Source organism: Onychostruthus taczanowskii, unplaced genomic scaffold (assembly GCF_017590055.1).
Source record: "Onychostruthus taczanowskii isolate IOZ18803 unplaced genomic scaffold, ASM1759005v1 scaffold3, whole genome shotgun sequence".
In the NCBI taxonomy this organism is placed as follows: domain Eukaryota; kingdom Metazoa; phylum Chordata; class Aves; order Passeriformes; family Passeridae; genus Onychostruthus; species Onychostruthus taczanowskii.
The window spans coordinates 11747534-11761204 of NW_024500349.1; the positions used below are offsets into that span (position 1 = coordinate 11747534).

Genomic DNA, 13671 nt, shown 5'->3' on the forward strand with positions numbered 1-13671 from the left:
CCCTGGGAACTATTTCAGAAAATGTTACTAAAACAGCATCCACTAGTGCAAAACAAAAAAGGAGACATTAGCGAGCTAATCTACCTTTGATGTCTCCATTTTTTTTTTTAATTTTTGGGTTTTTTTTAGTTTTTTCTTCTTTGCATCTTACTGATTTAATTAAATTTTTAAAAAACAGCAACAATTACACAGCACTTACCTTCCACCACGGCCAACCCGCCTTCGTGCAAACCCAATACACCTCTGGGGTACAGTGAGGGTGGTTAAGCAGTATCTGTAACGCACATCTCCTAATCTTCCCTCCTTAGGGCTACTCCACGGCCAGTTGCCAGGTTGGTCTAAATGAGGCTTAAAATAATTTTAAACAATTTAACACGAGATGTTTTCAACACAATAACACTCTGTCTTACAATGCACAAGGAAATTCTACTTACAGCATAGTACTGACAGCCTGCTTTCCTGCGGAAGGCAAAAGGACCATCGGGATCGTTTTCTTCCTCAGCCTCCGAAGAGCCAGACAAAACCTTTGAAGAGGGGGCGAGGTGAGAGTGCTGTATGAGGAGAGGTGTTACAAAATTCCCAAGTTTTACTTCTGCTCTTTCCCAAAGAGCAGCACAAAACACTAGAGGTCCTTACCTGGGAAAGAGGTTCATCATCTGAGCTAGGAAAATCATACTGATTCAAATCTTTAGCATTAAAGACTGGCAGTGCAGCAGGACTTGTCTGTTGAGGAGTAGCAGCAGCGGACGAAGGTAAGACTTTTGGCTTCTTCTCATACTTTCTTTTGGGTCTAATAACATCAGGTTTATCTTGCTGCAAGAAAAATGAAAGCAGTGTAAAATTACACGCATAAGAAAATTACATTAAAACAGGAGTTTAAGTAAACGCCTGTGTAAGCAAGCTAATGACATGAATTCATCTCTCTACCATGTTCCAGTAAAACATGCAGTCACTTCAGTGTCTGTATTTCACTTCCAGTAACTGAAACATTGAACAGACAATGTGGAATCAAGCACTGCTTGCTCTATCTGTGGTAGGTAACCCACTGGCAGTTAAGGTAACGGTACCACTTTGGAGAAGGAGACCAAAATATATATCATGGTATCTATGGGGCACCTTTTTTATTTCCTAGCATTTTTAACTGATAGCCATTTATGCAGTGTCAGGGTATTACTAAGTACCAAGCAATGCCCTGAAGGCAAAAAGAGACTTCTCAAAGATACCTATAATCTTGCAAAAATCTCTGAAAATTAAAAATGCTATGCAAAGTTAAGTTTAAGAGTACTTCCCATGTTTCCAAGCAGTGAGACACTGCATTAATCCAACATCACTGATAAGCAAGTATACACCAGCAATCAAGTATACACAACAATGCTTTACTAGCAGTGGAAGAATTCACTGATCAAAGCCACCTTGTCAAATTCAGAACAGCCTCTGGATATTCTTCAGTTACAAGTTGCCTTGGTTTAAAATTCAGATTATACCTCAGCCTTTATCCTGTGTCACCTGACCTATTTAACATGCTCAGTTGTTCGCACTGTAGCTATGGTTTCTATGACATAGAATTAAAGCCTGCAGGGAGGAAAAGTACTTGTCAGCTGTCTAAATCAAATAAGATTATTTGATACTTTACTTAAATATTAAACCAAAGATATACAGCAGGGAGAGAACTATCACTGGATCATATTGTAGAAACAAAACAAACCCTAACCCTTCATATTTAATTAACTACATAACTTAAACAATACATGGTATTTACATCATTAGTTCTATCTTCATACAATGCCTCATGATAACAAATACAGTTTTGTTAAGCATATCCCAGCTTTATGGACAAGTAAAGAAAAATGTTTCCATCCTCGTAAATAAGAACACAATTTCATGTGCCCTTTTATCTGTAGTTTGCCTGTACTTCCTTTATTTCTATCTTGATAATCTGTTATCCTTGAAACTCCAACAGAACAAAGCCATTTTATTTCACTTGCAGCTTTGCTTCCCTATTGCCAGTTCCAAAAAGCTTCCTCCCTCCTCCAATCCTAAAATGGTGTATTTTGTACACTTCACAGACAAACAGTAACTCTGTTATTGGCATGACTTACTTTAACTTTATATTCTTTCAGTTCCATAGCTTCTTGGTGTTTAAAAGAACTGCTGTTAGTCACAGGAATAATGGGAATAGCATAGGTGGGTTTAAGCGGCTGCCGCTGTGCCATGACTTCAGACATGATCTCTCCACTGTAGTCACCCAAATTATACCTGAAATCAGAATAAATTTGTTGGAGTACAATATCCATCTGGTAAAAACATGAGAGAAACAAATTAATACTTGCAACTTGGGGTAAAAGGAATACCCCAAGAAGTGCAAAAAAATATTATTCCAGAGAAGGAGACAAATAACACAGAAAATTCATCACAGTGAATAATGCTGACAGATAAAAAAGGATAACTACTCTGTAAAGCATCTCCAAATGGTAACACTGTAAAGAAAAGGAGAGGGTTACCCACCCCTTTCCTTGGGGACTGGTACCATCTCAAGAATTTATCATTCAAAAAGTTTTAAACAGTGCAACAGAATGTCTTACTCATGAATCCTCCTGTTGTGTTACAGAGGACTTTCAATAAGTAGATCCATGAAACATTACATTTCAAGTCCTGTGACAAATGATGAATTCTCTACTCCGAGGGAGGCGTTGGAGTCTTTCCTCTACTCAATAGCTTATTTTCTTTAAAAAGCAACTGGAAAAATCTTCATGATTTCTCTCCCCTCTGTTTCTGCTGAAAATGCTCAGAGCGGCTTAGAAGTGCCCTGGTAGAGCCAATTCAGCCTGTCTCCCTAAAAACCCAGACTAAGAAGTCAACTCTGCAATTTTAAGGTACTGACTCGGAACATCTGCTTTCAAGCATGGACACTTAGGCTAGAAAAGTCTATTCAGATTCTAAGTATCAACCTAAAGGACAACTCCACACTACAACTGTGATCCTCAGTCAACTGGGAAAGCAACACTTGGCAGAGCATTTGGCCCACAACACAGACAATCAACAGGATGGCAAAAGCAGCACTAGCTGGAGAAGACTCTCACATTTAATGCTGCATGAAATGCTTGTTTTCCTCAAGAGGGTATTGTAATTCCTCAAGAGTCAAACTTTTTGCAAAGAATGGAGATCATTAAATCAAAGAATGGTATTGATTGAAACTGGCCTTAAAAATAGCTGGGATTTCCCTAATCTGCATACTAACACATAACTTGAAATGACTTTGCTTGAAACTATGATCTCTCTTCTGGTATAACACACAGAGTAGATACCTATGTTTGACAGTAACTACACACATAAAGGAACAATGTAGCTTAATACCACAATAACCCTCCCTTCATAAACAACTTCTAATGTTTTATTTTTTCTCCAAAGGCAAATATGAATATGCTATCCTGTAAATGTGAAACAGAGTCTGAACTTTTTTAAAAATCTCCCACTGTTCAAATATTTACAGCAAGCCAAATATAAAGTACTTTCCAAAGCTTTCTGCAGCAAATTTTCAGTAAACATTACCTCTTTTCCATAATCTCCAGTGTTAAATGCAGCAACTCTCTCTTGCTTTTTTCCCTCCTTTTTATCATCTCCAGGATGGTTACTGCACGACTCAGATCTCGACGCAGCTTCAGCATCTTCTCATAAGAAGCTTCATCATTTTTTCGGTTCTGCAGATACATAAAACACATGTTTCCTCACATCATTTAAGTTAAATAATCTCAATTAAAGTAAGTTATAAATATTTAGGTATATTAAAAAAAAAAAAGACAAGTCACATGCTAAACCAAAGAGAAGCATATGCATGTTATTATCAGTGATACACAGCTTGCCAACAGCCTAAGTAGTTTAACAGTAAATTTAGTGAAAAAGTGAACATGAACTTTCATTCAATAGTGCAACTAAAGCCGTTTTATGGGTTTTGCCCTTGCAAATTAAAAATAGAACATTCAATTATTTATTATGTCATAAATTTTTTCTTGAAATAAGCAACTTTGGAAAGAGGGAGAATGAAAAGAAAAAACAGCTGAGAAAGGCACCGATACACTTACTTTTCGTGTCTGCATTTTTTCCGTTCGTCTTCTAAAAGCAACGTAAGGGTCATTTGTGCTGGAGCCATCTCGTTTTTCCTGCTTCACTGCTGGAATAAGTGAAGGACCTCGACAATTTTTCCTCTTTTTAATCCAGTACTCGTACACTTCTCTGATCAATTCATCATCTTCCTTCAGCAGCAGCTTGGCCTCTTGCAGGCTGACTGGCTAAATGTAAAACCCAGCATGTCACTTTCATACAGCAATACATACAGTGTGTGTTTCAAATGCTTTATTCGAAGTACCACTGTACCTGCTGACCGCTGCCCTTTTCTAGTCTGTCTATCATCTCCTCAAATTGCAAAGCAGAGATGTCCATTCGCTTCTTCAACTTATTCACGAAGATCTCATCTTCCGAATCCAAGTCATAATCTGGCTGCTCAGCATCCAAACTAAAAGCTAAATGATACAGTGAAGGTTAGTTTTACTACAAAAATCTATTGTTCTAATAGTGCCCACAGCACACACCACACTTCTCAAGAGAAAGCTACAATCATTTGTTTGAATGTTGTAATAATGCTACTTCCACATGGATGTAAACATTGAGGTTTGTTTCTTGATAAAAATGACCCTGTTAAAAATTAGGCATAAAAGTTGACATCTACCTGTTATAGTTTTGTTAACCAATGAAAACTTTTTAGTGGTCAAACCAACTAACAGCTTACTGCCTCCCTGCTTCAAGAAGACATTTTTAGATTCATTAAAATCTTCAATGCTGCCAAGCATTCTGGAGCTTTATGTATTGTATGATCAGCAGTTCAGATTTCAGCCCAAACATACATCAAAGGTACTCCTAGCAAAAAAAGGTACTCTAGCAAAGCATGTGCAGACTGTGATCTTAACATATTTATGATCTTAACATATTTTAACATATAAGACAATGATCTTAACATATTTTCATCAATGAATTTTGTGATGTAGACGAGTCAGGCTACACTGGCCCAGCATGATCTACCCTATGTAGCAAAGCATCTCCAAACACAAGTAACGTCTTGCAGAATGCAAACAACTGTTTTCCGCAGTATCCTACAAAAATGCATCACTGCATTCGAAACATAACTCCCTAGCTCTCATGCCTCATTCAAATTGCTGTGGCTGATAAGAGACACAAATTTCTTTCCAAGTGCACTTGTGAAAACATGTATCTATTTTTAACAAATAGCTAGAATACAGTGCAGCTTCAAATTGACATTTGCACATTACAGTTGTAACAACAGCCAGATAGGAAAATAAAAATAAAATAATATCAGCATGGAAGACTGCTAGTAGGAAGGAAGAACTTTTTTTACAATGAGGGAGGTGAAACACTAGAACAGGTTGCCTGAAAACTGGTGGATGCCCATACAAACACCCACAGTTAGGCTGGACCAGGCTCTGAGCAACTTGATAAAGTTGAACTCCCCTCATTGTGGGGAGCTTGGAACTAGGTGATCTTTAAAGGCCCCTTCCAACCCACACTATTCTACAATTCAAATATTTTAAGCTATTACTGAGGCTCAGAATGGCATACAAGTCTAGCATTTAACTGAAGTTAATTAGGCATGAGTTATGTTTAAATAGCACAAATACTACTTTTTCAATTCTGCTCATTACACCATACAATAGAATTCTGCAACAAACTGCACTTTTCATAATTTTTTCCAAAGTTATCTGAAGTAATGTGGTGCTCACATGGGTCGTACCCACAGCAAATAGCTGCTATCTTCCAACAAAAACAAAACCACAACAAATTTGCAAGTCACCAGTGATATAAAACCTGATCTGCTTTTAGACATAGAATACTTGCACCAGGCATAGGTAAATACTTCTACTTCTACTGTTATTTCTGGGTACCTCCCCAATCCACTCCACTGCCATTTTATCCCAGAGATGCTCCAGGGACAGGTATTCTGGTTCTTAGGTATGCATTATGTATTTTCCTCTTTAAGAAGATTGTGTCTGTGCTTGCTAACAAATCTAAATTTCCTTCCCAACTGTTACTACTGAGCAAGAATTAAACATTTCTTTAGCAAGTAGTGGTTTTCAACTTTTTTTCAACCATATGTTGAAAAAATTAATTCTCAGAAATCAGTCTTGAGGGGAGCTTAACAGACATTTATGAACAAAGCCCTAACTACCAGCAAAACTAAATTCTCACAAAATCACAAGTTTGGAAGAGACCTTCAAGATCAAGTCCAACCCAAGCCCTAGGACTTCAACTAAACCAAGGCACCGAGTGCCATGTCCAATCTTTTTTAAAACACATCCAGGGACGGTGACTCTAGCACCTCCCTGGGCAGACAATTCTACTACTTTATCACTCTTTCTGTAAAAAACTTTACTAACATCCAACCTACATTTCCCTTGGCACAGCTTAAGACTGGGTCCTCTCCTTCTGTCAACTGCTGTCTGGAGTAAGCAGACTCAATGCAGACCTCAGTGAATGAATTACTTACGCTGTATGTGAATCAGCTGCTTTGGCATTTTAAATTCTCCAGGATATATAGATTCATAGTACGCGATATTACTTTCCGCTTCCGGAACCGGTATAACCATGTTATCCCTCTTCTCTCCATAGACTTGCTGTGCTGAGATAGCGCGCTGCAAATGATGTTCCTGTAAATAAAAAAAGCGAAACGAAAACCTGAGAAAGCATTTCCAGGCCTGAGCCGCGCTCAGGCTGAAGGCGGTGTATCTCTCTGCAAAGCCCGGGGCTGAAGCGCGCCGCCCGGGCCGGAGGTTCCCGGCAGGTGGCGCTGTGCCCCTGCACACCCCTGGCCCCGCAGCTTCCCAACTGCTCCAGCCCCGCCGGCGCTCCCGGCACACCGAGACACGCAAACCCGCACTGACACCTTCCTGGACAGACACTTGGACTGATACACACACAGACTACAACAAGTAGTTGCAGACAGATATTGACTCCAGTAGCATTCTGTAGTTGCCTAGGCCATTTATTCCCAGTAATGTCAGAAAACCTCATAGGAGGCTTTGCCATCATTGCCAATGAACAGCAACGACCTCTACATAGTGAATGACTCCTGCAGACTTTCTCATTTTATTGCAATGCTTCCCATTATCCTCCCTTTCCTTCTCCTAATCCATCAAAAAACAGTAAAAATGCAATCAATTTTTCCCATAGTTCTGGTCAAAACAGCAAGTAATACCAGCAGGGTTCATACAGCTACTAAGAGAAACCACACAGATGAGTCTTTAACTGGTTTATCAACAATACAGAAAGGTATTTTTTTCCTCATTAGCAGTGCTGGTTTCCTGAGTTTCTATTCTGTTCCTCCCCAGGTGCTCAGTAAACCAGTGCTACAATAGTTATGTCTATACATCTCTCAGTGAGATGCTGAGAAATACTCAAAACACTGAAATATTTGACAGCAGGAACTGCAGCAGAAGGGCAACAGTGATAGTTCGTTTTAACATTGAATGTATGATGGTTATGCATATGATCTTATTAAATCTCTGGCTGTCTGACTTCAATTTAATTACTTTGGTACAATAAGGGCAATTAAGATCTTCTGTCTAAACTTAAGAAAAAGATAAATAATAAAGACTATAAAATAGGCTTTATTGTAAACTGCAAGGTTGATGCAGCCTGAAATTCAACTGTGTTCTAACATGTAGTTCTGCTAAAAGAATTCACAGGATTTGAATCTATCTTCACACAAGCTACAGACATTATTTCACATCTGTCCCCTGGTTAAAAAGCTTCTTCATGGAACGAGACCAATCATGAGAACAAGGCACAGCAGAGCTGCAAGAAGAACTTGCAGCTGGTTCTGAGTGCACTGGTTTTGACCTGCAGCTTTTGTTAAGCCCAGACACACACATCACCTAGGAGGTGTGGCAGCATTCCTTCCTGGGTATGGACAAACTAATTTATTTTCTACCTTTTACTGAACCACTGCTGTCAGACACCTCAATATTTTGTAAACTGTAATGTTTCTTCAGGATTACACAGCTTCAATTTGTTGCCTAACAGGGAACTAAGCTTTATCTTCATATAGCCCAGTAGGATTCTGCACCAAATGGATAATAACAGCCAATGTTCTTTTAGTTAAGCAAACACTTACTGGTATTATAATAATATTAAGGGTCCATGGTATATTTATCCCAGCTTGTGTTTCTAAACACCAAAAAAAAGAGCTTTATTTCAGAGAAAAGGATACTATACACTAAATTAAGATTCCAATTTCTGTTGTTGTGTCCACTTTCTCATACTAGTTGTGTCCATGTCCACCTCTGACATGGACAAAACTAGTAAGTACCAGTAGCCTACAGTTCTTTACTAACAGGTTAAAGTTTTCTGTATTTAAAGAAATCTTAACAGTATGCTTAAAACAAAAGCACAAATCATGGTTTTGCCTTTCATCCCAATTACAAAAATACTCAGTATGTGAGCAGAGAGTCTTAGCAGTGCCACATATCATGGAAAGCAATTGGATGAAATCTCCCCCACTGAAAAAAGTTATTTTGCTTGTTAATTGTCCATATCAATTTCAATTCACCTAAAAGGACACTCCACTAAACAGAAGAAACTAAGCAGACAAGGCAACTACATCTCACACTTCCATGCATCAAAGTTTTCACTTTTTTGGACAAATCCACAAGAGCAACTTTGCCCCCATCTTCAGTATCTCAGCTGGTGGCTCAGCACATCTCTCTCAGTCCTGGCAACTGAGGTGGGTCGAGTGCTGGCCCAACACCAGGACACTCACTAGAATTATTTACTCATTTTCTGCTGTGAGATAAGGATTAGGAGATGGGCAAAAGCAGGCTCAAAACTTTATTTACAGAACTAAAAGAAGAATAGTAAGAATCAGGATAAACCTCCTCCTCCCAACTCTTCTTTCCTTTACCACTGACAACACAAAGATTCAAAATCTGGTATTTTCAGTCAGTTTACCACTTCTAAAATCATCTTTCTTCAGTTCACTTAGGGAAAGGAGTCTCTCCTGCCATGCCATGGAGACTTTTCCACAACAAACAGTTCTCCCATGATTTTAATTTTCACGAATAGCAGCCACCCAGAAATCTGCAATTGTGAAGTTCCTCCCACGGTTTGGTAGAATTCCCACAACTACGACCATGGGTCATCTCAGCTTATTAGGATGGAACTTTAACCATGAGCTGTTCTAATATAGAAATAAAACCTCTCTTCTATTATCTCTGAGAGCAGAGGTTTTCTTCTTCTATCCCTGGGGCAAGGTTTCTCATCTTTCTCATTTCTCTCTGTTCAAGCTTCTCACTGGATCACAGCTACTTCAACATCTGCTTGCTTCAACACAGGTGCCTCTGCTCTTGGCTGTGGTTAGTGTCACATCCACCCAAGTGCATTCCAGGAGTTACAGGGGAAAAAAAACCCCGAAAGAGTCTGATGTGCCAATTATGTCTTTACCACAGCCTTAGAAGAGAATTTCAGCCCAAGACTAAGGCATTTCCTCATTCTCCTCCCATCTGGGATTTGACTCCTCCTTCACTGGCCTCAGTGTCTCCATGTTTTTCTCTTTATGTGTCTTCACCCTTTCCTTTTCTCTCACTCCAGAGAGGATTGATGTCTGCAAGTTTCATCCGTACCCAGAAAGAGCTGGTATCTCACCGGGGCCTGCGGACAGCCACGTGGTCTCCGCCGGGCAGCGGCCGCTCTGGCTGCAGGGCGCTTTCGCGGTGCTGCTGCGCTCAGTTCCAGCCGTGGGGCTGCAGGCTCACCTCCGTTCTCAGCCACAGACTCTCCCGTGGCACTGGCAGCATGACCTGGCGGCTGGCAGCCAGAGCGGAGCCCGGCTCGGCCCAGGAGCTGAGCAGAGCCGGCCTGGCCCGCTGGCCCGGCTGGAACTCAGCGGCGGCAGAATCCCAGCCGAGCCGTGCCGCAGCCTGGGCCAGCATCGTTACCTGCTCAAAGGCCCGAAGCAAGAGAATTTCCCGGGGTTTGGTCATTTTTAAAAGTCATTTCACAAAGGCATGTTGAGCTTTAAGTGGTTTAACAGGGTGTCAACATTCAAAACTAGACAGCTGATTGGTTTTGTTAAGTCTACAGGAAGCCATTAGCAATCCTCACAGAGAAACACTCCTGTAACCGATGGACTTTCTCTTTAACTAAAAACCAAGCCATGCTAAACCACGATAGGAATACATGTAAGTCAGGTACAATTGTTAACTCTGAAAGCAGTAATTTTTAACAAGAAAGCATGCTAAATATCTACTATTAACTAACACACTACAGCTTACAGTTTCTATTCTTCAGTCGTTCTCCACTGTGATTGCACAGCTGATTACTCCCACCAAGATGCAACACCTCATTCATTACAATCCATAGCTTTCCTTTTAAAAATATAGTGGTTTCATTAATTTGTCAGAATTATTTTAAATTCAAATCCCAATCAAACTTTCCAGCTGCTCTTCATGTTACAGGAAGATTTGTATGTAGATACCATAGTCCCACTCCTGAAAACATCACCTGGCATTTAAAGACAGACCACCTAGGAAATACAACGAATGTTTTCATTTTGTCCATCTATTTCTAGATACCATTTTCCAAGCAGATTTATTTCTACTACTACACAACTGCTTCCATTCACTGCATAGCAGAGCAGTATCAAACAGCCTTTTTTACACCACTATCCATCAGGTCCTGTGCCCTGCCACAAAACCAGGTTAACTGGGGTTTGTTCTTGAAAATCTCATATTAGCTGTTCATAAAGATTAGTATCTCCCAGGTGATCTCCAGGGCCAAATAACTTACATTATCCATATTCCTCCAGGAACTGTGGGTAAGATAACTTGTTTGTAACCCTCTAGCTTCCACCTTTTCAAAAGTCAATCGACTGTTATGAGGTTTTGGGTTGGGATTTTTGAGGGATTTTATGTTTTTTTGTTGTTTTTTCTTAAAGCATGGTTTAGTGTCTTACTTTCTGTTGTTTGATCATCTGCCCCTCTGAAGTTCTCAAACAGCTGTAAAATTCCAGACTGTTTCTTTAAATTCCTGGCATGAATTTTAGATCAGTTAGTCAAGCTCAAAGACTACAATTTGTCACGTTAGAATGAAACTTATCTAACAGCCACCACCACAAGGTTCAGTCTTGTGCCCCTTGCTGTCATTCTCCATACTACCACAGCCTCATGTCAGACTGAATCTATGATGACAGCTATGGGAACCAATTCCACAAAAAGCCATCACTGTCCTGTTATTTCCCCTTGAAAACAATTAGAAACAATTAGTCATCTGAAAAATTGGCTCCCTGAACTGCCAGGATGTGTGTATGCAAAGCAGTGGTGAAACGCAGAAGAGAGAAAGATGATCCCCTGTGGCAGCAGCACTGGCTTAACTGCTTCACTAAATTTAAAGTCTTTTTAAAATGAATACCAAAGACAAAAACCCCCCACTAAGACTCATGAAACATTTCAATCATCTCAAGTATCAAGTACAACCAAGAAAAACTTCCTCTTACTACAAACATTCACAGAATATTCTCATCTTATTCTACACCTTCATTGCTAGATGGATCTCACCTTGTTCATTCTTTCAAGATGTATCTTTCATGTAAATATGATTTTTTCACATATTAGAAAGTTTCCACTTTCAATGTAGTCATATTTCTTTCAATCAGAAGGGTACATTAAGACAAATATGAGTTTTTCACATATTATTTGTGTCTATTAACAAGTTTCCACTTTCAATGTAGTCATATTTCTTTCAATCAGAAGGGTACATTAAGAAAGAACACTGAAATACCTGCATTTGTTTTACAAAGACACTCAGCCTGAATTGCTGAACACCACAGCAGGCTGCTTCAAAATTTCTTCCACTTCTGTCCCAGCTTGCTTCCCTTAGATCTTTCACACATACCATTTCACAACATGTACTTATTGAAGGGAGTTTATTCTCCCTGAAACTGCTTTGCACTTTTACATTTAAATATTTTCAACCTATTAGCTGTGCTTATACCCAGACAACCTTTCATTTTCAGTTGCTTTCTCTGCCTGACATAGGACACTACTGTAATTACAGTTTTAGGAGTGCTGTAATGCTAATTTGATCCAGTAATTTCAGAACAATGGTACAGTTCCTCCACCTTCATTCCTTTTACTTTTTACTAATGCTCAGCCAAATTTGTGTCCTTAGTTAAAGAGTTCACACAAGAAAACCCTAAAATTCTGCTCACTCTTCCCAGCACCCAAGTTAGTTTTCCATCAGGTTAGCACCCTGTACTGGCTCACCATCCGGTGTGATAATCCCAACACAAAAAGGATGCGGTCGGAGCACTCAGCTCAGAGACAGAGGGTGTCTTAGGAGAGGCACAGCTTCATCACTCTGTAACACTCAGCCAGAAACATGAACCAAGGGGCAGGCACTGACCTCTTTTCTCTGGTGACAAGTGACAGAGCCTCAGGAACAGCTGGAAGCTGTGTCAAGAGAGGTTTAGCTTGGCTATTAGAAAAAGGCTCTTGAGCCAGAACAGCCTCCCCTGGGAAGTGGTCACAGAACCAGCCTGACAGAGTTCAGGAAGTTCTTGGGCACATGGTGTGACTGTTGGGCTTGTACAGTGCAGGGTCAGGAGCTGGACTTGATGATCCTTGTGGATCCCTTCCAACTCGGGATATTCCATTACTCTATGAACTGCACCTTATTCTTCACACTGTATTCCTGTCCAGAAAATTATTTGGACAGTTAAAACACCAATACTTACCAGACTATGCTGTTAGTTGTTTAAATAACCAAAAGCTTGATAAACACTCTCCTCCCTTAGTTTTCCTCTAATTAAGAGGGATTACAGGAAAAGCCCACCAAAACAACAACTCTTTTTCTGACTATGCAGAACATAACAAAGTATGGTATGATTTCATAAGCAAAATTATGCACTGTCACTATTTGTCATTCTGTGGTCTTCCTTCCTGTTAGTTTCAGGATAGCAAGCTTATCCCTTGTATCCACTCTTACAGCACACCAGTATCACCACACATGCTCCAAAACATCACAGCGTGAAAGGACAATGTAAAGCAAGTGGACAGCAACAGAGGCATGAGGGAAATGAAAACACAGCAGAGCAGCACTCACTACAGACTGAAGGAACCAGAACTTGCAGAAAGTGCTGCTTTGTGGTGGGCAGTAGGACCTCTCTCAAATGATAATGCAAGGATATAGGGCTAATTCTTTGTCACAAGTTCAGTATTTGCATGTTTGATGCATTTCTAGCACAGTACATTCAAAAATCTGAATTACAATAATTAGAACACAAAAGAAAGGATACAGTGATTGTGGCTCAGCCTGACTACCAGCAGGCACTCCTGCCTGCAAGCAGAAGCACAGCAACTGTGAGCAAACAGTATTTGCCTTCTTTCACTTTTTGGTAATACTTCTTAAATTTCTGGCAACATGACTGTGGGATTTTAAGTTAGTTGCAGTTTCTAAAAGAAAACTGGCACTTACAGAGAACACAGAGGTTTCTTTGACAAAGTATCTACTGTGCAGTACACTCTGGAGACCATATTCCAAGCAAGATAACCACAGCACACAGCATTAAAAGACTAAGTGACATAACCTGTCATTACCGTTGACCAAATCAAA

At 39.9% G+C, this 13671-nt stretch overlaps 1 protein-coding gene across 3 annotated transcripts in view; it reads right to left on the reverse strand.

Moving 5' to 3' along the window:
- The window catches only part of EPC1 (enhancer of polycomb homolog 1), a 66378-nt gene that overhangs the window by 18092 nt on the left and 34615 nt on the right, over positions 1–13671 (reverse strand). For all 3 annotated transcript variants that reach the window (XR_005952956.1, XR_005952957.1, XM_041408347.1), the window contains 8 exons: positions 6554–6713; positions 4372–4517; positions 4080–4286; positions 3550–3698; positions 2100–2256; positions 637–813; positions 435–524; positions 200–348 (listed from right to left, as the gene is read on the reverse strand). Coding sequence is in view for 1 of the 3 variants with exons in the window: in XM_041408347.1 (XP_041264281.1) it covers positions 200–348; positions 435–524; positions 637–813; positions 2100–2256; positions 3550–3698; positions 4080–4286; positions 4372–4517; positions 6554–6653 (1175 nt within the window). In the remaining 2 variants the exon portion in view is untranslated. Of the gene's footprint in view, positions 1–199; positions 349–434; positions 525–636; positions 814–2099; positions 2257–3549; positions 3699–4079; positions 4287–4371; positions 4518–6553; positions 6714–13671 lie in introns of those variants that run through there.